Genomic DNA, 21,879 nt, shown 5'->3' on the forward strand with positions numbered 1-21,879 from the left:
CCTGCGTTAAATGGAGTCACAAGACCTATTCAAATTTTGAGAGAAAATCCAATCTCTGCATACATCTGGCAAATGTCATCTCTTTATCAGACACACTGATGTGTTCAGAGTTGCTGAGTTTATTGCCATAAGAATTGTTTATTGACCACAGTGTTATAGATGATGTTCTGAAATTGCCCTTGGTGTGATATTGCATGCTTAAAAATGATGCCTCAATCTAAGTAAGCATGTGAATTTAGATAAGAAAGGAGACTGCTGGTTTTGCTCTTCTTCACATGACAATTTGTTGAACTTGTAGGATCACATCTGTAATTGTGTGTTTCTTTACTTGTTCCCCATTAGGATGTCTAGAATAAGAACACTTTTAAATTCATCATTTTTTCTCTTTTCTTATAGTTATCTAGCCTGTTCTAGAATGTGGAATAATTGCTACAGGCAACTTGAAAATTAAGGTATAGCACCGTTCACTGAAAATTAAGGTACGGATTTTCATAGATGTACAAAAGCAATGGAAAGCCATTTAACAGCATAGAAGGTAGAGCAGAGTGAATACTCTGTGGCCAAGTTCTGTAATCCATAGTAGTTCCCCAGGCAACCTTAGTTGTCGGTGACAACTAAGTCATGTCACATGATGTACTGATTCTAAGAGGAACAATGCTGGGATGGGGACTTAGTGGTGCCAAGGCACTGATAAAACCACCTGCTACCCCAGGCCAAAAGTCTGTCACTTTTATTTTACAAAATGCCATGTATTGGGTTAATTTTGGTCATTATACACTCATTATAATGCCAAAATGCACCTCCATCTCAAAAGCTACCCATTTTAAAGTTGCAACCACTCCTCACTAAGGGATTTTTGGATTTTTTAACCTGTAACTTTAAAAGTGAAATGAGAGAATTTTATACCAATCAGAAGAAAGGTATATACGACCAGAGTCACTAAAGTTCCACCTATAGAGTAAGAAATAGTATAAAAATGGCTTAAGAGAGGGAAAGATTAGGGAAGAAACGATATCATGTCAGACAAGTTGGTAGAACACCTGCATACATCTGTGAGCGGTTGACAGACCAAGTCTTTCTTCCTGCCCATAGGGACACCCATTGCTATGGTTCACACACATGGTTAATGCTGAGTGCTTCCCTGGGAAATGCAGTAATCACTGTAAAGTTTTTTTTTTTATAATTTAGAGTGCTTCTGGCCATGGTGTATTACTGTTAGCTCTTTGCACATGCTTTGAATTGTTTTTGGTTAAACTCATGCTTTGCAGACAGTGAATTATCACTGGCAATCCACAAGAACATGCACCATTCACTAAGGTAGCTATGTTAGTTCTGTGTGTCCTTTACTGATCTAGCTGTGTTAGTTTCTGATATAGCATTGCTAGACAAATTATGAGGGGGCTGTGAATAAGCTCATGGAACACTGCTTGATGAATTGGGCAGTGTGCTATTTATGAATATGTGTGTCCTTCCACCCGGAACGACAGAAGGTTGGTTGTCATAGGCGACTCCCTGCTGCAAGGAACCGAAGGCCCGACCCTACCCTCAGAGAAGTGTGCTGCCTCCCTGGGGCACGGGTCAGAAACATTGCTAGGAGACTTCCCAGACTGATCTGCCCTTCTGACTACTATCCACTATTGATAGCACAGGCTGGCAGTGAAGAAGGTGGTGTGAAAAGCCAACATGAAGGCTATCAAAGATGACTTCAGGGGACTGGGGCGGGTAGTTGAAGGAACAGGTGTGCAGGTGGTTATTACATCTGTACCTTCAGTGGCAGGAAAGGATACTGGGATGAGCCTAAAAACCCATCTCTTGAACAAATGGCTTAGGAGTTGGTGCAAACACAGGAGTTTTGTTTTTTTTGATCACGGGGCAATTTACTTGGCACCTGGCATGATGGCTACAAATGGAAGCAGCCTGTCTCCACGGGGAAAGAGGGTTCTAGCCCAGGAACTGGCGGGACTTATTGACAGGTGTTTAAACTAGGTATGAAGGGGGAAGGGGACAAAATGAGGACCGCTGGGACTGAGGGGACAGTTTGAGGCTCAAAACAGAACTTGATGTGTGGAGACAGTGGAGTTCAAAGGCTTGGAGAGGGGTGGGGGCATGCTGCTTTTCTTAAGTGCCTGTATACTAAAGTGCGTAGCATGGGAAATAAACAGGAAGAGCTGGAGTTCTGCGTTCAGTCATGAGGTCATGATCTCATTGCGATCACGGAGACGTGGTGGGACAGCTGGAATGTTGTCATGGAGGGCTATGTGCTTTTTAGGAAAGATCGGCTGGCTAGGCGGGGTGGTGGAGTTGCTCTTTATGTGAGAGAGCAGCTAGAATGTATTGAACTTCACTTGGGGGAGAGTGATGTAGCAGTGGAGAGCTTATGGGTGAGAATCAAGGGGCAGGCTGGTAAGGGTGACACTGTTGTGGGTGTGTACTACAGGCCCCCTGATCAGGATGAGGAGGTTGATGAGGCCTTCCATAAGCAACTGGATGTAGCGTCACGTTCCCAGGCACTGGTGCTTATGGGGGACTTCAATTATCCAGATATTTGCTGGACGACCAACATGGCCAGGCACGCACGGTCCAGACGGTTCTTGCAGTGCGTTGAAGACAACTTTCTGATGCAGGTGGTGGAGGAGCCGACGCGGGGAGGGGTGTTACTGGACCTTATTCTCACCAACAGGGATGGACTTGTTAAGGAAGTAAGGGTTGGGGGCAGCTTGGGTTGTAGTGATCATGAGATGGTGGAGTTCAAGATCCTGAGTGGAAGAAGCAAAGCAATAAGTAAGATTGCTACCCTGAACTTTAGGAGAGCCAACTTTGATCTCTTCCGGGACCTACTTGGAGCTATCCCGTGGGCTTGGGTGTTAGAAGGTAAGGGGGCCTCTGAGAGCTGGTCAGCATTTAAACAGCTCTTCTTCCAAGCTCAGGATTGGTGTGTCCCTGTGAGCAAGAAATCGGGAAAAGGTGGCAGGAGACCTGTGTGGATGAGCAAGGAGCTCATGCGCAAGCTCAAAAGAAAGAAGAAGGTCCATGAAATGTGGAAAAAGGGCCTGACCACTTGGGAAGAATATAGGAATGTAGTCAAGGCCTGCAGGGATGCAACGAGGAAGGCTAAAGCCCATCTGGAATTGAATCTGGCTAAACTGATAAAGGATAATAAAAAAGGCTTCTTCAAGTATGTTAACAGCAAAAGGAAAACTAGAGAGAATGTGGGCCCCTTACTAAGTGAGGGGGGGGTTCTGGTAACGGGGGATGCTGAGAAGGCAGAGATACTGAATGCCTTCTTTACTTCTGTCTTCAGTGAAAAGGCTCTCCCACAGGAATCCCACACCCTGGAGGTTAGTGAGAGGGTCTGGGGAATGGGAGACTTCCCTTTAGTCAGGAAAGAGGACGTGCGTGAGCGCCTAGGCAGTACTAAGGTCCACAAGTCCATGGGACCTGATGGGGTGCATCCATGGGTGCTGAGGGAGCTGGCGGAGGTCATTGCTGAACCGCTCTCCATCATTTTTGAGAGGTCTTGGATAACAGGGGAGGTCCCTGAAGACTGGAGGATAGCCAATGTCACTCCGGTCTTCAAAAAGGGCAAGAAGGAAGACCCGGGTAATTATAGGCCTGTCAGCCTCACCTCTGTCCCTGGAAAGGTGATGGAACAGCTTGTGCTGGATACCATCTCCAGACAACTGGGAGAAAAGGAGGTTATCAGGAGTAGTCAGCATGGGTTCACCAAGGGGAGGTCGTGCTCGACCAACCTGGTGGCCATCTATGATGCTGTCACATGCTGGGTGGATGGGGGAAGAGCGGTAGATGTAGTCTACCTTGATTTTAGAAAGGCATTTAATGCTGTCTCCCACGACATCCTTATAACAAAGCTGAGGAAGTGTGGGATAGACGAGTGGACAGTGAGGTGGGTTGAGAACTGGCTGACTGGCAGAGCGCAGAGGGTCGTCATTGGTGGTGCAGAGTCTGGCTGGAGACCTGTAACCAGTGGTGGCCCAAAGGGTCTGTGCTGGGTCCGGTCTTGTTCAACATCTTCATCAGTGACCTTGATGAGGGGATAGTGGCCACCCTCAGCAAGTTTGCTGATGATACGAAGTTGGGAGGATTGGCTGACACGCCTGAAGGCTGTGCTGCCATTCAGCGAGACCTGGACAGGCTGGAGAGCTGGGCAGTAAGAAAGCGGATGAGGTTCAACAAAAGCAAGTGTAGGGTCTTACACCTAGGGAGGAAGAATTGCATGCACCAATACAGGCTGGGGGATGAGCTGCTGGAGAGGAGCTCTGCAGAGAGGGACCTGGGCGTCCTGGTGGACAACAGCTTGGCCATGAGCCAGCAGTGTGCCCTCGTGGCCAAGAAGGCCAATGGCATTCTGGGGTGCACTAAGAAGAGCGTGTCCAGCAGGTCGAGGGAGGTGATCCTCCCCCTCTACTCTGCCCTGGGAAGGCCTCATCTGGAGTACTGTGTCCAGTTCTGGGCTCCCCAGGACAAAAAAGACAGGGATCTCTTGGAAAGAGTCCAGCGGAGGGCCACAAAGATGGTGAAGGGCCTGGAGCATCTCCCCTATGAAGAAAGGCTAAGTGAACTGGGTCTGTTTAGCCTTGAGAAAAGACGACTGAGAGGGGACCTGATCCAGGTTTATAAATATCTGAGGTGTGGCGGCCATAGCGGTGAGGCCAGTCTCTTTTCAGTGGTACGTGGAGACAGGACGAGGGGAAACGGACATAAGCTGCAGGACAGGAAGTTTTGCACGAATGTGCGTAAGAACTTCTTCACGGTGAGGGTGACGGAGCACTGGAACAGGCTGCCCAGGGAGGTTGTGGAGTCTCCTTCTCTGGAGATATTCAAGTCTCGCCTGGACGCCTACCTGTGCGACCTGGTGTAGGGAACCTGCTTTGGCAGGGGAGTTGGTCTCAATGATCTCTAGAGGTCCCTTCCAACCCCTACAATTCTGTGATTCTGTGTGATTCTGTGAATCAATAATTGTGGTAGTTCATATATTGAAGGTGACTGGCGTTACAGTGCCAAACTGGGCATCACTCAGCATGTTGTCCTCTAACACAACAGCTTCCCAAAATTTCCCTTACTGAACCAGCAAACATTAAAACAAACAAACAAACAAACAAACTTACAAACAGAACCAACAGATTAGTTTAAAAAGAAAAACAAAAAACAACACCAGCAATTATGGAACAATACTGGTTCTTTTTATTTTTATTTTTTTATTTAAGTTCAGTTGTTTATGCAGTGCTAAAAACTTACTAAAAACTCTCTAAAATTTTGTGATTGTATATACCAGAAAATTGACTTCTATAGTCATAATGAAATAATTAACAGATTTAGTTAGGTCAGTATGATTTCCTATTTCTGCTGCAGAATAATGACTCTGGAATAAAGCCACTTCAGAATAGTCTATCCACATGGGCAGCTACAGTGAAATGGCTGTAGTCAAATAATTATTTGACTACAGCCATGCATCGCTTTTCCCCTGAAAGTAAGCCATCAACATAAAAATCTTGCTTCTTTCCCAGAAGCTCAGCCATGTTGGCTAAATCCCCTTCCGTACGCCAAGGCAAAATGCTTTGCTGCCAGAATGAACACATAACATGGAGAATGTGAGATTTTACTTCTCAATTAGGCAATAAATGACAAGATGCAGTAATTCATTTATAGTTTTTTACCATTCAAAAGCTCTGAGATGCTCTGCAGTTTGGAATGGAGAATGCAAATAAAAAGTGTAGCCTTTTGTAATGCATTACAAATCTTATAAAAGTATGGCTGATCACAGAAGAAACTCCAGATGAAAGGAGTAGTGCATGGGGAAGGCTGCTGCCATGTCCTCTCTGTATCACCCTTCATTTCTCCGCTACAGCTTAAGGATCATGCACTCCATGAGCCTGTACTGATCTCCAAAGGCATGAGAGGCTTGCTCACTTCTCAGCTCACATTGGTGCAAGTGCAGCAGAGAAGTGGTCAGCTCTCTCCACTTCTTGCTACTGCTGTCCCTTATGAAGTGATCTGAAGAGTGAACTGAGCTGTACGATTCTGCTTATCGAACTGTGTCTTTATTTCACTAACATTAATTAAAATGTTTTATTATTCTAGACTTGAAGTGCAGGCTTCGGCTGGTTGATTACTATTTGCATGCACTGTCCAGTATTTGCAGATGAAAGAATTCTTCCTTCAGCGACAGAGCTGCTCAGAGAAAGGTATTTAAAATGGAAGAGCTTTTAAATTTGACACCCCAAGCTTTCAGTGCCATATAAAAATGTGCAGTTCCTGCAAAAGTCAATTGAACTTATATAATAAAAATGGTTACAACTCACCTCGATCTGTGTCATACAGGAAGACAAAGCGGTTCCATTCGTAGTGATCCAGCAAGCTCAGGAGGGCTCCCCGCAGCGATGGCCGCAGCTGCAGCACAAACTGACTCTCACCTTCAGTGGGGAAACTTGGTGTGATGAGGGAGATGTGCAAGGCGCTGCAGAATGAGGTCAAGGTATGTACTGATCTCTTATCATAAAGTCCAAAAATGGCAAAAACTCCTCTAGAATATTGGGAGCAGACTGGAAGAAAAAAAGAAAGAGTTCATTTAGTAACAAAAAAATCTGTAAATACATACTTACTCCAAAACCCCTAATTTCATAATTTGAAGATTTCCATTTCTGCCTATATAGTTAACATCAATATTTATGTGTGTACAAGGGCTGCTCTGAAAGTAATGCCCCCTATGTTATGATGCCGTTCCACAACATCAGAGGCAGATGGAGGTACAGCAGTAGAGGTTGAAGCTTCCCACCAGTGTCCCATAATGTTTTGTTGCTATGTGACAGATGGCAGCAGAAGAGCAGTCTAACAAAATGGCATCTGATGTGGAAGTATGGATGAAGCAAAGGTGTGTACCTAAACCCCTCAATGAGGATAAAATGGCACCTGCTGACCTGATTGATGCTTGCTAAATGCTTATGGAGATAAAACAGTGGATGTGAGCACAGTGAGATGATGGGTGGTGCATTTCAGCAGCGGTGACAGCAATGTGAAAGAAAACCCACATTCTGGAGGACCATGCATAGCTTTCACAGCACAAAATTAAGAGGGTCTCAATCAGCTCAACCACACCAATCAACAAATTACAACCAAGGATCTGTGTATATAGCTGAACATCAGCTTCAATCTGTGGCAACATTGGAATATCGCAAAGTTTGTGCCAGGTGGGTCCCATGAAAGCTCACACAGGAACAGAAAAAAAACCATATGCAAGTTTGTCAGTGCCCATTGAACCAATATGAGTCTGAAGGTGACAATTTCCTGAATCACATCATTGCCAGTGATGAGATATGGTATCACCACTATGAGTTGGAGTCAAAATAGCAGTGCATGGAATGGTGACGTAAACTCCTCACTGAGCAAAAAGTTCAAGACACAGTGATGTGCACTGTCTTGTGGGATAGGAAGGTGATTCTTCTGGATTTCCTGGAACTCAGACAAAGCATCAGCTCTGATCGCCACATTGCAAAGCTGACTAAGCTGAAGGCTCAAACTTCCACAGGTCAGAGAGGAAGAATATCTTTCTCTTGCAACATCATAATGCCAGGTCCCAGACCAGTCTGAAGATCATGGAGTACACTGCCAATCTTGACTGGACTGTCCTGCCACAGACACTGAATAGTCCAGATCTGTTGCCTTCTGACTTCCATCTGTTCAGGCTGGTAAAAGATGGACTGCGTGGGCAAAATGATGCCATTACAGCAGCTGTGAAACAGTGGGCCATCTCCGCTGGTGCAGATTTTTATGAGTGCAGCAAGAAGGCTCTTGTTTATTGCTGTCAAAAATGCATAGATGATGATGGCAATTGTGTTTTGTAGCTTAAAATTTGCTCTATTACATAGTGTTATTCTGCTCTTTGTATCTGTTGTAGTTTCCATAGAAATAAATAAGAAGCATTACTTTTGGAGCAGAATTTGTAGATACCAAAATAACATTTTGTCACTTTTGGAATCCATTCATAGAACATTACATTATCTATAGTTTTTTTTTTTTGTTTTGTTTTGTTTTTTTTTTGTGTGTGTGTGGTGTGTTGTTTTTGTTTTTAATTCTAAAATAGAATAGAAAGTAAATAATATGGTTTTGCATGCCAGTGGGAAGTCAACATACGCTGTTTTAGTCATAGCTCTATCAGGGTTTGATCATTTACATTATTTTAAGCAGAAAAGTGTTCACATTTCAAAATATGAAAAATATCACAAAAATGTCATCAGTCTCATGAGTGAAATCTGGACATTTTAAATCACAGCAACATAGAAGTTTCACTCACTTTTTAAGCACGGATCCCCCACTCCGCTTTAAGACTATTACAGACATTGAAAAAAAAACTACTTCATGAACCATCTTTTTGACTTTAAGAGACCAGATGATGAAAAATGTAAGTCACTGTGACCAGCCTATTGCCCCAAAACTTTTACTTCTACTCGAGTCAGCCTCAAAAATGAAAAACAAATGACCTTAATACGTATTCTTTGAACTTTGATTTGCTCTTGGGATCATTTAAGACATAAAGAAAGACTTCTATTGATTTCAGCTGACTGCATAAGGGCTTACTGATGTATGCACATAGAAACAGGATATTTTTTTGAGTAAGTACAGCCTTTCTAGCATAATAAGGTCCCAATGAAAAACACCCTATTTTTTCTCGAAGCGTAGAACAACTTACCAGAAACACTGTGTGATAATTATCATTTAGCTATCCCACAGGACAGAAAATTAAGAAAGGAACAACCAGGGTGTCATCACAGGTATGTATTTCTTATGTTCTCCTGTTGCAGATCCTCTCTCCTGCCAGCCCATTCCTACATGCACACTGAACAAGGGAAAACGGAAGTTGTGCCCTGATAACTAGATAACATAGAATCATAGAATCATAGAACTGCAAGGTTGGAAATGACCTGAAAGATCATCTAGTCCAACTGTCCTCCCAGTACTATTGCTACCACAAGCCTCTAAACCATATCTCATAGCTCCTCATCCAGACGCCTCTTGAACACTGCCAGGGACGGTGACTCCACCACCTCCCTGGGCAGCCATTCCAGTGCCTGACCACTCTCTGAGAGAAAAAGTTCTTCCTTACGTCTAACCTAAACCTCCTCTGGTACAACTTGTGGCCATCTCCTCGGGTCCTGTTTGTTGCCTGGGAGAAGAGGCCAAACTCCTCTTCACCCCAACCTCCCTTCAGGAAGTTGTAGAGTGCAATGAAGTCTCCCTTGAGCCTCCTCTTCTCCAGACTAAACAATCCCAGATCCCTCCCTCAGCCTCTCCTCGTAAGACTTGTGCTCCAGACCCCTCACCAGGTTCGTTGCCCTTCTCTGGACACATTCCAGGGCCTCAATGTCTTTCCTGTAGTGAGGGGCCCAAAACTGAACACAATGCTCGAGGTGCGGCCTCACCAGTGCTGAGTAGAGGGGGATGATCACTTCCCTGCTCCTGCTGGCCACACTATTTCTAATGCAGGATGCCTCTTGGCCCTCTTGGCCACCTGGACACACTGCTGGCTCATGTTCAGCTGAGCATCAACCAATATCCCCAGGTCCCTTTCCTCTTCACAGTCATCCAGCCACTCATCCCCAAGTCTATAGCGCTGCATGGGGTTATTGTGACCAAAGTGTAGGACTTGGCACTTGGCCTTGTTGAACCTCATCCCATTCATTTCAGCCCAGCAATCTAGCTTATCTAGATCCCTCTGAAGGGCCTCCCTACCCTCAGGCAGATCAACACTACTTCCCAACTTGGTGTCATCTGCAAACTTACTGAGGGTGCACTCAATCCCCTCATCTAGGTCATCAATAAAGATATTAAACAAGATGGGTTCCAGTACCGACCCCTGGGGGACACCACTTGTAACGGGTTGCCAGCTGGACTTAGCTTCATTAATCACTACCTGTTAGGCACGGCCCTCTAGGCAGTTCCTTACCCAAAGAAGAGTATACCTGTCCAGGCCATGGGCAGCCAGTTTCCCCAGGAGAATACTGTGAGAGACCATGTCAAAGGCTTTGCTGACATCTAGGTAGACTACAACAACAGCCTTTCCCTCATCTACCAGACTGGTCACCCAGTCGTAGAAGAAGATGAGGTTGGTCAAGCACAACCTGCCTTTCATGAACCCGTGCTGGCTGGGCCTGATGCCACGCACATGCTGTGTGAGTTCACCCAAGATGATTTGTTCCATAACTTTCCCTGGTACCGAAGTCAGGTTGATAAGCCTGTAGTTCCCCAGATCCTTCTTACAGTCCTTCTTGTAGATGGCAGTCACGTCAGCAAGCCTCCAATCCTCTGGGACTTCTCCAGATAACCAGGAGCACTGGTAGATGGCCAAGAGTGGCTGGGCAATCACCCCCACCAGCTTCCTCAGCACCCTAGGAGGAAGCCCATCTGGTCCCATGGACTTGTGACAATCCAGATGGAGGAGGAGCTCCCTAATTGTCTCCTCCTGAATCACCGGGAGTCTATTCTGTGTAACATTCCAGACTTCCAGATCAGGGTGTAAAGTGCCCTGAAGATAACTGATCTGCCTATTAAAGGCAGATGTAAAGAAGGCATTGCGGACCTCAGCCTTCTCTATGAAGAGTTCATCTATGAAGAGTTCTCCTCACTTCCAGCCTGGAGGTCACAGTCACCCAGACAGATCAGCACAGTCAGGGTATCACATACACTCTTAGCAAACAGGCTTATTCAAATCAGTTCAGCTTTAATTGTTTCATACTATAACATGAAGAGTGAAAATAAAACTTGTGCATTTTTTCTCCTTAGTTTTTAGTGATTTATCTGAAGCCAGAAATGGAACAAGTCACTGGAGGGCAGTTCTGGGATTTTATGTATTTCCCCACTATTTCAGCCCCTAACCTGAATATTTTCACAGTCAGAATATACAAAAATACTTTTAACAGTTAAAAAGCTTTCTTCTTCAAAGGTCTCCTTCAATATGTTGATACACAGCTCTTATAAAGCCCTTAGTGTTTGCTTTGCTGGACCACACAGCATACATTCTCCTAAAACCATCAAATGACTGGCTTATCATTTCCCTAATCATCCCAAAAAGTGCTGTTCTGCACTTTCTCAGTTTCATCTCTTCTGTCTTGAACACAGATGAACAACCTGCTCAGAATTTCAATCGAAGTCTTTCTACTTCTTTCTGCATTACTTTCCCATCTCTACTGTAAAACACTTCTGCTGACATACCCTAAGATCACATTGCATTTTTTTTCTTTTTTTTTTTTTCTAAATGTGCATCTCAGCAATGGCTGACAATCATCTCAGGATCAAAATTCTGCTCTTTTGTCTTCCTAGGTCATTTTCAAAAGATGAGTTTCTGCTTAGTGCACAGTATGTTTATTAGTCACCAGTGTACAACTTTTCCATTATGTCACATCTATTGCCATACTCCTCAGAATTATATACTTCCAGTTATTTTCTTAGTCTACTCCGAACTTTCTACAGACGTCTGTGTCTGCCTTACCAGCAAATTCCATCAGTGTACGGTGACTTTTTAACCCCATGTCTGTTATAAAAGCAGTCTCTTAGTACCTTCCCAACATCAGTTATACTTCTCCAGCCTGGTACAGACTCCTCTACTAGCATTTGTTGCCATTGTACTCTTAGTTCCACACCTACCTTGTAATTCTCCTCTTTGCATCTATTTCCAAAGATAACTTTCCTTAGAAATATGCTTATTTTACTTCATTCTCTTGTCAATAGACAGGTATTGATTAGTCCCATACTTTCCATCCTGTTAATTCCTGGTTGCATTTTATTCCATTTTAAGTCCAGAGCTGTATTTTAACATTTTATTTCCCCCCAAAATTGTCCTATTACCTTACAGACTAGTGATGCTAGCCACTGCATGGCTGACAGGTTCTATATCCATTTTAAAAATAAATATTCTACTTTCTATTCACTGACCTTGTGTATCACAACTCATTTAACAGCTTTACTAAGAAGCATTTGTTTTTGCATCTGCCCTTCAGTAAACAAATTTTTCAAAAATCATGGGAAAAGGGGCAATTTCCCAATTCCCATTACCCATCGGGCCTCTTCTTTCAAGGTCAATATCCTCCTTGACTGAAAATCAATGTGAAGTACCTATTAGTTTTAATCTATATCCAGATTTTCATGATTTTTCATTCCATCATCAATGTATACCAGTCTCAATTATTTTACTATATTTTCCCTTTGTATTTATAGATCTAAATGACCTTTTGCAGCTGTAACAACATCCTTTGCAACTCTCTGTTCTCACTGGCACTAATGTAGGCTCTGATTCCTGAAAAACAAAAACAAACAAACAAACAAAAAGAAACAAACAAAAAACCCACCTCTTTACCTCCTGATTTCTTACTGATATTTAAAAACGTTTGTTTCTCATGTCTTTCTTGTATAATCATTCATTCATTCAGTTCTGGAGTCACATCCTGCAAGCTACTTTCCCCTGCAAAAGGATTCCTCCAGGTTCTACAACTCTTTCTTTAATGAAATGGCAGGGCCCCCATTCTCAACCACAGCACAGTTGACGTTACCAATTGAAAGGGCTGAACCTAAAACATGTGCACGAGTGCTAGTAATAAATGTATTTTTGGTTTAGAGAAAACCTTCTGTAAGGTAATAAGGCCTTGTATTGCCTTAATTCTTTCCTGTTTTATGCAGGCAATGTACTTTTAGTCCATACAGTTGGATTTTACATGATAAAAAATTCAAGAAATCAGTATCAAGCGGTGAAATGGTCCCCTTGGTGGAGTTAAACCTCAGATTCATTTCCCATTTTTGGGAAAAAAGAAGACAGAAAAAAAAGCCTTAGAAATATCATTAAACATGATATTAACCTTTTCACTAAAAATAACAGAAGAATAACTCTTAGCATTTTCTAAGCAAACTGTCTTTGCCACAGCCTACACTCCAAATGCAATAAAACATTACCTGACTATCATTAAAGTCTTGAAATAACAAATCCAAGAAAGCTTAAACTGCTCTACTTCAGATCAAGACTGGCAAGTTACTGAATAGTGTCCTTTTTTGCTCCTTGATAAGAAGAAATGCTAAGATGAAGAAGGTTATTAGAATTTTTTCTTACTCAGTACAATACCAAGAGAGAAAAAATGCCTATGACACTATGGAGATTAGGCTTAAACATATGCAGAGATGCTGCAGCACTCCTGAATCAATTTTACAGTAATCAGCAGCGACGACAAAAATCAGCAAAGCCATGAGTATTTGCATTCTACCTCACTACTATTCTCAGAAAATGCCTCCAGGCAAACATGACTACCTGGATTTCCCAGTTCTTTATTTCTCTTCTGATTCTAAAAGCATTTTACTTATTATAAATTGACTAAACTATGTTTAGTAAAATACAGTCTAGTATAGACATTCCAAGATAATTTTCTTCAGGATTTTTTCCTCCGTAAATACAAAGCAGTGACAAACAGACTTTCATGAGCATACTTTGAAAGTTATTGAATAATAATTTGTCTTTAAACAAGTCATCATTTCATAGCTGACAACTTGATTTCAGTATTACACATATGACTTTCACCTATAAATTTAGCAATACCATTGTTCTCACTAAAGATAAGCAGAATGTTATACATTAAATACACAAGGTAATATTACCTATTACCTATAATATTGTCTAATATCACCTAATATTACCTAGTACCTATAATACAAATGAGGTATGTTTTACTCTAGCAGTTTGTATTATGTATTTGTACTGTCACTTTAAAAGAATGGGTGACACAAGGGACCTTCAGTTAAAAACAATAAATCATGATGCCATAATGGCAAAAATTGTACATTACAGTGCTTACTGACACATACAGTCAAGGCGCATGTGGTCTTCTTTCTCATTTTAAATACAAACCATTTTCTTAAAAAAGAAATACCAAAAAAAATATATCCCAATTTGTTATTATCTACTGATTTTCAAAAGTTACGCCCATAAAGTTTAAAAGAATAGGTGGAATACCAGAGTCCACATATGGCTGTAACAATAATTGTGAAAAGAACACAAGGCAAGTGAAAGTCTGCCTTGTGAAAGTGATACTGGCTTTGTTTCAGTATTTGGCCAGACCCTAAAATTTTCTGATTTCTTCAAGATGCAAATGAAACATCATGCTAAGAATATATTTACAAAACTAAATCTGGTAAGCAGAGCACATCTGTCAACAGTATCAATTTTGCTTGGTAGCTTACAGTGTTTATACCACACAGGCAGGAATTTGGCCAACTCACAGCCTAACAGGAAAGTAGCAGGACCATCCTTCACAGCCATGCCTCCAAGACTTCCAGGGAACAGGCTCCGAAACAGCGTGCTGACCTCTTTTTTTTAAAATGCTTTCCTCTAGGTTTTAGGCTCCTACTGCTCCAGCATGGATCCTTCCCATGGTCTGCAGTTCTTTTCCAAGCACCAGCACGAGTCCTTCATGTGAGTTGCAGTCCTTCAAAAACAGATTGCTTCAGCATGGATCACCCACCAACCCTAGTTCAAAAAACTGCTCCAGCCTGGGATTTTCTCCACAGACAACTGCTTGTGCCAGGATCCTGCTCCTGCATGGGATCTCCATGGGCTGTTGGAGCTACCTTCTTCACCATGGGCCTCTGATGGGCAGCAGGGAAATACATGCTCTGTGCTTGGAGCACCTGCTGCCTTTCTTTTGTACCAACCTCGGTGGTCACAGGGTTGTTTCTCTCTCATTTTCTCACCCATCTCTCTCACAGCTGAGCTATTTTTTCTTAACTATGTTATCACAGAGATGTCACCAGGTTTGCTGATAGGTTCAACTTTGGCCAATTGTAGGTCCAGTTTGGAACTCACTACAGCTAGCTGGAAACTGGGGCAGCTCCTGGTCTCTTCTCACAATGGACATCCCTGATACATCCCACACTACATAATCTTGCCACAGAAGCCTAACATGCTTTCTCAACTCCAGAAGAAATTCATATAAAATATCTATGTAGGTATGTATTTTTCCTTGCCACCATAGTAGCATATGAAGGCTTTCATTTGATGAGTGATTGCAATGCTGTCAAGCCCGGGATTACACTCTTGTGTTCTCCAGTTTGTTCTGCTGCTGTGCACTTGTGTTTGCCAGCACTGAAGTAAAAGCAGTAGGCAAATTTTCTTTACCTACTGAACTCCTTCAATGAAGAACAGACTAATTTTATGAAGATGCAAGCTCTTCAATTTAAATGCAGCACAGAAGGGAAAATTATTTCATCCAAATAAAGACCTATCTCCCAAGGTCAAATGATTTATCAAGTTATATGCATGAGAGCTCCAAGACCTAAGAAGAGATTAAGTACAATTCCTAAAACAGCTTTGAGATGAGAGTTCCCTGTTAAACTGTCAAAACAGGTCTCCTTTGCTTTTGCACAGAATTCAACATCTCTTTCTCCTGTGTTCTCCCTGATCCACCTACATGTGATCCCTCCACTGACCTCCAACTCCTGGAAGAGGATACAAAGTCAGGTAAAGGAAGTAATCCAGATTCATCCCCATGTAGTTTTCAAGTCATCTTGCCCCAAATCAAGAATGGATTTCAAACAAATGTGCTCTTCCTTGAGTTTATGATTAAGACTGCTGATTTTATACTAAATTATGCTCTTGCATTAAGAAAAACTCCGAGCACTGAGACCACTTTAATGATGTACCTTCATCAATTAGATCATTAATATGAGATGATGGATAGAATTATAGAACAGAAGACAATGTTATATAAAATGTGCAGATTAAAAACTTTATAGGTGCATTAGGACTAATTTACTGCTATCTTAAAAACAGTCTTCCATAGAAAAAGATATATCTAAATACTGCTATCCTAATAAGGGAAAAACGGAAAAGTTTCTTATAAGTTATGTTTTCTCTGTCCAATGAAAGAAATACCTATAATAACCATGATGATTTCAATTTTGTAGACCTCACATGATCTGCTTTTGCCCTTTCAACACAAGTTTCTTCAGGCAAAAAAAATTATCTTCCTCTATCTTCAGGAAGCACACATCGTACTTTGGTACTACTACGCCTAAAGCATTCTATCTGGAAATAATATTAGATTGTTACTGTAACAGAAATCAGTTTATTGCTCTATAGTTTAATACAGTATTAATGACTGAGGTGAACAAAAAGAGACTAGATCTGTCTGGCTAAAAAAAAAAAAAAAATGCAAACTGAATCACAAACTCAATCCTCTCAAATATTCATTAAATGTTTGTTCTCGTACAATATAGTTGAATAATTATAAGGCATCCATGCAGACTGGAAAGAGCAGTTCTGCAGAGAAGGACCTGGGGGTCCTGATGGATGAAAAGCTTAACATGAGCCAGCAGTGTGCTCTTGCAGCTCGGAAAGCAAATGGTATCCTGGGCTCCATCAGAAGAGGGGTGGCCAGCAGGGACAGGGAGGTGATTCTCCCCTCTTTACTCTGCTCCTGTGAGGCTCCATATGGAATACTGTGTCCAGGTCTGGATCTCCCAATACGAGAAAGACAGGGAGCTGTTGGAGAAGGTCCAGAGGAGAGCTACAAAGATGATCAGGGGCCTGGAGCACTTCCCCTATGAAGACAGGCTGAGGAAGCTGGGCTTGTTCAGCCTGGAGAAAAGAAGGCTGTGGGGTGACCTCATTGCAACCTTTCAGTTACCTAAAGGGAGCCTACAAACAGGAGGGGAATCAACTCTTTGAAAGGGTAGATAACAGCAGGACAAGGGGAGATGGTTTTAAGTTGAGGGAGGGAAGATTTAGGTTGGATGTCAGGGGGAAGTTCTTCACAGAGAGAGTGGTGAGGTGCTGGAACAGCTGCCCAGAGAGGTTGTGGATGCTCCATCCCTGGAGTTGTTCAAGGCCAGATTGGATGGGGCCCTGGGCAGCCTGGTCTAGTATTAAATGTGGAGGTTGGTGGCCCTGCCTGTGACAGGGGGGTTGGAGATTCACAATTCTTGAGGTCCCTTCCAACCTGGGCCATTCTGTGATTCTCTAATTCTTTGAAGTCCAGTATGTCAGGCATTGAACCTCTGAAACTAAATTCATACTCCTGGTCAAATCATCTCACATTCATGTGTGGAGCAGGAGTTAGACTTGGTTCTATGGGTTCCTTCCATCTCAGAATATTCTATGATTCCCATCTTTCAGTTCCCAGCATTTCAACTGTCTGGTCTATTTCAGACTATGAGCAGTTAACAGAAAGGCCAGCCTCCTTTTAGATGTTTGAAAATAGATTAACTGCATAGTTAGTCTAACCTTCTCACCTATGGCCTCTGAGTGAGACTCAATATAAATAATTATGTTAATTATGTTAAAAATCTAATGGACTTGTACTTTGTAAACTTTCTATAGTAAGTTCCAGAACCCAAAGAAACAGACCACATAAGCACTTGTCCTAGAGATTAATGCGTTTAGTTTCATAAATAGAATTAAACACATAGTAAAGAGTGTGCAGGCGTACTTATTTGGAAATCAGCAGGTGGGTCTCTCAAATGAGTCACAGAAAAGTCGTGAGTTTCCTTTACATCTTAACCCATAGCAGTGGGTTTCTACCAACATCTGTAAGTGACTTGCCAGCTTATTAAAAAATACTAAAAATATTTTAAAAAATAGTAAATTTTGGTTTACTATATCATACAGTAATTTTGGAAGTATAGTTTTGTTTGTGCAACTGCAGATGTAAGAAAATACTGCAAAGCTATACCACAGATGTGTTACATTTTTAAATTAATAATTAAATTTCCAGAAACAGTTCTAGTGAATTGTCTCTAAAAGACAAGTTCCTGAAATAAGAGTAGGTCATGATAATGCATTTCTTGCTTACTGAATGGAAAAAGAAATTGAATTAGCTTAATTAACATGCACAGGGTTTTCCTCTTTCAAAATCTGTATGAACACTGTAATACAGTGTTTTTTGTGTGATGTCTTGCACCAGGTCACTAAGTTACAGAACATTAACTTTAGAAGGTTATTCTGAGAAATGCCCAAAATAACAAAAAAAAAGAGCCATAGAGACCAGGCATCACTGACTTGTAGATTCAACTGCTGAACTCCATGCCTCCTATAGAGCAAGCTTTGCTCTTCTCAAATTAAGACACTGATTAAAGCTTTCTCCGTGCCAGTCCCCAAAAATCTGTGAAAAGGGCATCTATGTCCTTTAGGTATATATGCACATAGAGATAGATGAGAGGACTGTCTCATTTGAGCCCTCCACCAAAAAGGTATTTTTTGATTGCTTTCCCATCTCTAAAACAGGAAAAAGTATGTTCAGAAAACAGATCATCCCAGCTTAAGATGGATGTGCTGATTCACCCACTGTATGTATGTGTCTCTTACTTGTGGCAATAAAAATAGACTGCAACTAGGAAAGACTTGACATCTACACTTAGATAACTACATTTAATATTGTGGGTTTTTAAAATATCACTAGAGAAATTTTTCCTATGTGTTTTTCTTCCCTGTCCATCTGTAGCTTCAGTGTGATTTGGAACTGACTTTTCTTGAAATCCTCCTCACACAGTGAGGGCACTGATTTCTTCTAGCCAGGACTGCAGGCATTTCTCCGATACAGACTGTGCATCTCTGTTTTCCTGGAAAGTGCTGACAACTCTCATTTCTTGATGGAGAACACAAAATAGCTCAGCCTTTCATAAATTTCTATGAGGAAAACTACTCTAATCTTCTAGTAATTTCCATCAGAACATTTCTCCACCACTAAGGTATTTTACTTTCATTAATATATAATTCCAAATCATTTAAATCCAGTGGAACTTTTTTACACAAGAAGAAACATTTTCCACTGGATTTATTTATAACATTTCCGCTATGCCTTGGCAAGTCTATTTGATAGAACTCCTCTCATGAATTTCACATGTGCTGAATGCTAACAAATCTTTTCTAATTTTTAAAAGTACTTAATGACTCTCACTGCAATAAATTACCCAGTCTTTGTGCCTTTGTGGCCCAGTCTGCACACCATGGGTCAGGCATTTAGAGCTACGCACCTAAACACGCGTTTCTCTAACTCAACCAAAGCTTCCTCTTTGAACACTCTCCCAAAGAAAATCCACATGCAGCATTTACCTTTCATATGAATGAGAACCCACATTGGTACAGAAGTTCTTTTTTGGCTGTTTTTAAAAACTGACAAAAATATCAGCACCACATGTACTGCAAGACTTTTCAAACTCAGAGAAGTATTTAGAAAATGTTAAGACCAATGGATTTGGTAAAAAGTTCCCATGATTCTGTCAGGTTTTCTCAAGGACAAAATGTTGACAGTTCTTTCTTTTTTTCCTTCAGAATAGAAACTTAAAGAGGCATAACAGATTGTATGTAAATTAAAGCAGATTAACAGTTAAACATGATGAAATCAGCGGTATAATTCCCAGTTGCTTCAGTAAAGTTAACATTTCAACTCAGATACTCATGTGGTGGTTAGAGATCTGTGTGAAAAATCTTTAGTTTGTTGGACGAGGGAAAGCTCATCTTGATCATTTATGAGTATATATAGAATTCATGGCTTATAATGCATCTAGATTGCTTGTGTGATTAAATATTTTTTGTTGTTCACTGATTCTTCTTTCTACATGACATGGTATTTGTTTCAGTTCAAGTCTGAACTTCATCCAGACATTCCTTTGTGGAGGAAAAAAAAAAAAGCTGCTTGATTTCTCACAAAGAAATGTAATATTTTATAAAACCTTTTCCCACATCCAACTTTAATGAAACAGAACAAAGACAAGTCTGAATTTTGTTTTAAGAAGTAATCCTGTGATGGCCCAATTTTCTACAATATATTGCCTTCCCGTTTCTTTTTATCTTGAAAAGGAAGAAAATCAGCACATTTAAGCAGATATTTTTCTTTCCAGAATAACTGAAAAAAAAAAATATCAGTGCTATTTTAAATAAGAGGGCATCTAATCAAATGGGTAGCTGATTAGATAAAAGTATATTTTTAAACATAGCTATTTAATCACAGATTTTCTTATGCAGAAGAACAAGTATTAGTACTTCTCACACAGAAAAAAAAAATTTTCTTCTTTTTGAAGAAACATGCTAATTCTGCAGTTCTTTTGCAAGCAAAGTTGTCACTGAATGGAATTTACTGAATTTAGTAGGAAAATTGAGAGCTGGAACAATATATTAAAGCATATGTTAAGGCTCCTGACTTAAACTGTTCAATGGATGCAATTTCAGCATTATCATCATTTATACTTCACATTTGGAAAAACAGTGCTTTTTTAAATCAAACCTTGTGTTCTAACTCAACTGAACTAAATCAAAACATGAACTCTGCCATAATTAGAAGCTGAAATAAAGGAATTTTTTTAAATACTGAGGTAAGTTTGTTACTGAGCTTCCATGTGTCTTTAAAAGGGGAGTAGTCACGTAACTGCTCCCTCTGACTTTGGAAATCTCTCCCCAGATCTCTGAAACATGTAGGAAAAGGAAGGAAAAGAAGATAGGAAATTATGAAAGGTGTGTTTAACTAGATCTGCATTTACACTGAAGGTCCGAAGGTGTTTGTCATTGAAACTAGAGTGCAGATTTTTGTCTGGTTCATAACTTTATCTTTTGAATCAGAACTCGGGAGCAATGTCAATTGATCATTCACTGGAATTCTGTTTTTACCTTATTGATAAAACTGTGTTTTCATTTCTTCCACCTTAATCACATAGCTAAGGCGAATCATTCTCTGACTCACAGTGGTGTTGGTCCAGCCTAGGCTTTTGAACACTGGTGGAGGTGAGCTGGGATTTTGGCTATTTTCTTTCCACAGGAGAAGATTTCACACTAGCACATCCCCTCACTAACGATCTAAACTATCGTTTATTTTGATTAACGTAGCTACCTAACAATATCATCAAAAATAACACTTTTTTATATCATTGGATATTTAATACCTTGCTTCTGATTTATTTTGGTGATCTGTAAACTGGTGGAGTGAATAATGCTCTTGGACCTCTGACTAGACTTTACATCTCAACAACGTCCTATTGACCTATAATTAAAGACTGGGCTGAAATCATTCCATGATGTTACTCGTCCTATGAGCTTCTAAGGAAAGAACGTGTAAGACAGAAATAAACAGTCGCTCACAACTGACTTTGACTTTTCTTCACATAATGTAAATGCAAAATGTGAATGCAAATGAAAAAAATGCACATTCCTTCTCTGAAATACTTTTATTCAACTGAGGAATGAATAAAACCTTGGATTCTCTTTTGCCTTAGTAATGTTAAAAGATGTACACCACAAATGTTGATTGAAAAGCATTAAACACAATGTTGCTTTCTTGGTTATTACTACATCTAAGTATTTTATAAAATGCCAGGAAACATGATTGCTCATTTTTGAAAACAATGTCAGTATTAATAGAATATATGTGATAAAATGTTCATCCGCTTTTGTCACTTCCCTGTGGATTAATAGAAGCTATAATCTAACTGTACATATCCTAGTTTGAGAAAAAACTTTACTTTTGTTTGTTTGTTTGTTTGTTTGTCACAGTTGGGACTTCCATAAGAAGAGATTCTGAATATTTTTGATAGGATTTGTTGTTTTTTCTTCTGTTTCCTTCCTTCCTTCCAAGTCACGGCACAAAGCAGAATGTAAAGCTGGTATCATTTCATGTAAATGGAACAAAGTATCACATTGTGAGATTATAGATATCTTGGTCAGGGAGAGAAACCTTCTATCAAGACATAGAAATGAAACTCTTCTCCTGCCTTCTGCAGCCTGTGACGCTGTTTTGAAAGAATAGCAGTTGCCAAGAAAGTGCACAAGGCTCTGCCACAGCTACTTTCAGATCAAGGGCATCTTCTTAGAAGCCCTTCAGGGATCAAAATATGCAAAGTGCTAAT

General features: G+C 40.9%; 1 protein-coding gene across 6 annotated transcripts in view; it reads right to left on the bottom strand.

The window, feature by feature from the left end:
* The window catches only part of GRIA4 (glutamate ionotropic receptor AMPA type subunit 4), a 229,016-nt gene that overhangs the window by 144,989 nt on the left and 62,148 nt on the right, over nt 1–21,879 (bottom strand). For all 6 annotated transcript variants that reach the window (XM_085216278.1, XM_085216276.1, XM_085216281.1 and 3 more), the window contains exon 3: nt 6,321–6,560. In XM_085216278.1, coding sequence (XP_085072404.1) covers nt 6,321–6,560 — 240 coding nt within the window. The remainder of the gene's footprint in view (nt 1–6,320; nt 6,561–21,879) is intronic.

The sequence above is a fragment of the Meleagris gallopavo genome, chromosome 1, assembly GCF_905368555.1.
Source record: "Meleagris gallopavo chromosome 1, MGAL_WU_HG_1.1, whole genome shotgun sequence".
Classification (NCBI taxonomy): domain Eukaryota; kingdom Metazoa; phylum Chordata; class Aves; order Galliformes; family Phasianidae; genus Meleagris; species Meleagris gallopavo.